Here is a 3,654-nt window from a genome sequence, read left to right as displayed (position 1 = left end):
GTTGAAGATTGTTTAGAGGGAAAATTTCAGAGGTAATTTAGCATTTAGCCCATTATTAGAGATGATGTCAGAGACAAAACTTCCAAAGCAAAGGCGGACAAGTAAAAGGATAGACCGAAAGACGTAGATCGTCACGAAAGCGGCCTTTATGTAAATGACCGACGAGAATAGGGCTAGTGTCGTAAACGCATATACAGCATGTCTGATTTGTCTGCCGTGTTGTCTTGGTACTGTTAAAGGTTTGATACGCATAACAAACACGCACAGTCCGCTCTCCTCTGCTTTCCCTCTCACCAAAGCTCTCAACTTTTCTTGGTTTTCTATTTTATTTTTAATTATTTTCCGTTGTATTATTTTACATATCTTGAAAATTATAAAGGTGGACAAGTTTCTGTGAGGATCTGAGACGAGTCTTTATCTCATGGAGGATCGTAAGGAGGTGTTTCTCTTCTTCTCTTTTTCTCTATTCGTTGTTTGGTTTCTGGGAAAATTATAAACTGTGGGAAGAAGTAAAGGATTGTTCGGGTGTGTGCATGTTTAGGTTCGTTTTTCTTGCAGGAGAAACTGAGAAAAACCCAAGTGGCCAATTTTCTTGACTTGTGTAAATAGCTCTGCTGTGGATTCAGAAACATAGTATGTTCTGTTTTCCTGCGTTTTCTGGGTAGCCAAACAGAGCATAAACGTTTTTGGGCTTTGATTTTTTGTTGCCAGGGGATTGGGGGTTGTTTTGAAATTTGTTTAATTTGTTGATTAGCTTGAAATTGCTGAGAAAATTAATGAGATCTATGAATATGGTTTTAGTTAATTAATTAAGTAGTTATCGGACCATTTTCCTTGTCCTTAATTCTGGTAAAGAAAACTTGGGAGTTGAATTGGTTTTGAGGTTTCATGCTTAGAAAGAGTCAAATTTATCACATTAACCAAAATCTTATATAGTCCGTTGTCCGTTGGCTTGGTCTTCCCCAACTCTTTCTCGTTATTCACTTCAATAAATGGCTAATTTTTCACCTGGGTGTGATTCAATCTTTATATCATGTTTCCCTCAACCCACACAGCCTTTAATTTATGGCTCTTCAAGCCACTTTTGGTCTTGCCTACGAGTGGGCGATGAGCATTACCACCGCCACATTAGTTATCGTTTGATGAGTTTGATCCAATCTATTTGCTACTCAAATCTTAAAATTTAAACTCGTCCAACAGTAACTAGTTGGTTAGTTTATTGAATGCAGAAAAATGCACCATGGTTATCAGTGCCACAATTCGGGGACTGGGATCAGAAGGGGCAAGTGCCAGACTATTCTCTTGATTTCTCAAAAATAAGGGAAATGAGGAAGCAAAACAAGAGAGATGTTTCGAGAGCCAGTCTTGGAAATGAAGAGGAGCTCATTGCCTCAAACGCTGCTAAAGTGGGTGCTGTTCACAATGAACCCCATTACCATCGGACCCCCCACTCTCCAACTGTATGCTTCCTTTCCCTTTCCCTTTCTTTCAATTTTATTTTATTTATTTTTGTTTGGTATTAAACATGCAATTATTATTTTTTTGTCAAACGATAAATTTTGTTAGATTAGTCATCGACGAAATTCTAACTCACACCGTCATATCAGGGTGTTAAAGGGCCACTCGCATTAAACATGCAATTATTGAATATACAAATAGCAGTAGGAGGAGTTGGTGCAGTTATGAATTATGAGCAGATAGAAATGAAAAATACAAAAAATTATTTTGTGTTTGACGGTCGCACTGTCACATGATCTTTGACAAGTCATAAGGGTAAAGCTTTTATTTCATTTGGTTTTTATTATAAGCAGGGGATATGATTTGAACTCCGAATGCAGTGAGTTGAAAAGAAAAGCTCTGACCACCCAAGCAATCCACAAATCGTTTTTAATATACATAAAATTGCTAGGATAATCCCATTAATATAGATAATTTAGAATGTTGTTAGTAAATGTATTAAGGTTACACACATTCGATCATAAACGTGGTTGCACATGCATGAGATGCTCTACCTCTAACATATTAAAATAACAGCTCATTATTCTGTGTGTTGGAAAAAGAATTGAATGAGTGATCCAAGGGGAGATATTTACACTCAAGTCTAAGTGGTGCACATGCACCAGCTGTTTTGGGCCATATGAATTATTATAGCACGAATATCGTACCTGATCATATCTAAACAAAGAAAATATGTGTCATCTTGTACTACGGTTTAGTGGTATTCATCTTCATTTATAAGTGAGAGGTCTCAGGTTTGATTCTCGCCATAGGCGAATTTGAACCACATTATTGCTAACCTATTATAAGGCTAAGCTTACGCTCTCTCTCTTTTAATGCAGATAATATCGTATGTTCAAAAAAAATAAAGAAAAGGTAGAGTAATCAAATTAGTGTGTAAATAATTATTGTGGATCCAACTTTTATAAGTCGGGCCCTAGTAAGTACTAAAGTAGTGATGGTGAAAGGAAAGGATTTGACTCAGCTACTTGATGCTCAAGTGCCCTTTTCACTTATGGTATTTGGATTTGAAACTTTCTTTTTAGAGGGATATATCATAGATGGGGATGGGATTACAAATTTTGGTCCTGGTTATTGTTCACAAATTCAGTCTTTCATTTGTTTTTGTTCCGTGGTCGTGTTTTTATATTTGTTTTCTTCTCTGAACAGGCTCGACGGAGTATTTTCAGCTACTTCAACTGTTGTGTGAAGGCCTGATAATGTCTGTGCCCGGGGGATCACCTCTACTGCTGCTCCCAAGCCTTGTGACGTCTTTCATTGGTTTGTACTTGATAAGTAGTATTCGGTTCTTTTTCTTACCCTCACTTACACGCTTCATTTGACGAAATAGGACGATAACGACGATGCTTATGATGTATTATCGGATTCGGTGATTGGTATTTATCTGATATTGCTTTGCTCATGTTTCCGCTCGCGGCATGTACAATGTCGTAATGCTGCCTTGGCCTCTAAGCAACCTTGCGCTTCCGATGTGAGATTGCTTTTTTTTTTTTTTTGGTAAAAAGATGCGAGATTTCTTTCTTTGATGCTTTTACTGCTCTACTAATCTTCTGTAAAATTTTAGGGTTTAGAGAATCTTGAAAACGATTTAATATTAACAGATTGACTTGCATTTTTCGTGTTTATGTCTAATGTAATAATTTGATAGTGGAAGAAGGCCAGCTTTACAAAGGGGGTCCTAAAGGAAACCATCATCAGTTTTGACATTACAAATTACAATCACACGACTTATATATTGTGAATTTGGGAGGGAATGAAAAAGAAGCCAAAGTTTTCATGCAAATACCTTCTTTTTCGAATCCTTTTTTATTTTACATTTTTGTTTGTAATAAAAAAAATTAAATTGTTGGGATAAATTTTCTAATGTTGTGGTCTATGTTATATAGGGAGACAGAGGGTGGGGCAATATAGAGAGAGAATGGATAAATTGTAGAATGTTTAGGGATTGTTGTGATTTTCCTTATGTCAGTGCCTTTATTTATAGTAAATCAAGAGAATAGGAATAACTTGTCCTCCAAATAAGTACAATACTATAGGAAAAGAATCACTACAATAATGGACTATAGAAACCAAATTTATTTCAGATTTACACATTCACAATTACATAATATTTATAACACGCACTCTTTTTAGTGT

The 3,654-nt window shown here is 36.1% G+C and overlaps 1 protein-coding gene across 2 annotated transcripts; it reads left to right on the top strand.

Moving 5' to 3' along the window:
- Positions 1-228: 228 nt before the first annotated feature.
- LOC137720711 (uncharacterized) lies at positions 229-2,920 on the top strand. Of its 2 annotated transcripts, none has more exons than XM_088699319.1 (3): positions 229-439; positions 1,216-1,460; positions 2,668-2,920. In XM_088699319.1, the coding sequence occupies exons 2-3, from the start codon at positions 1,224-1,226 to the stop codon at positions 2,713-2,715; spliced, it is 285 nt and encodes a 94-aa protein (XP_088555445.1). In that variant the 5' UTR covers positions 229-439; positions 1,216-1,223; the 3' UTR covers positions 2,716-2,920. The 2 variants fall into 2 exon arrangements, with proteins under 2 accessions (XP_088555445.1, XP_068315919.1); XM_068459818.2 differs by having other exon boundaries at positions 232-439; positions 1,230-1,460.
- The last annotated feature ends 734 nt before the right edge of the window (positions 2,921-3,654 follow it).

Source organism: Pyrus communis, chromosome 1 (genome assembly GCF_041283825.1).
Source record: "Pyrus communis isolate YQ-2024b chromosome 1, ASM4128382v1, whole genome shotgun sequence".
Taxonomy (NCBI): Eukaryota; Viridiplantae; Streptophyta; class Magnoliopsida; order Rosales; family Rosaceae; genus Pyrus; species Pyrus communis.
Note: the sequence above shows the minus strand (reverse complement) of the source record. Positions and strands in the feature narration are given on the sequence as shown.

Coding starts and splice junctions, on each gene's coding strand:
- LOC137720711 (XM_068459818.2), top strand. Junction 1,461..2,667: donor GGACCCCCCACTCTCCAACT/GTATGCTTCCTT, acceptor TTCTCTGAACAG/GCTCGACGGAGTATTTTCAG.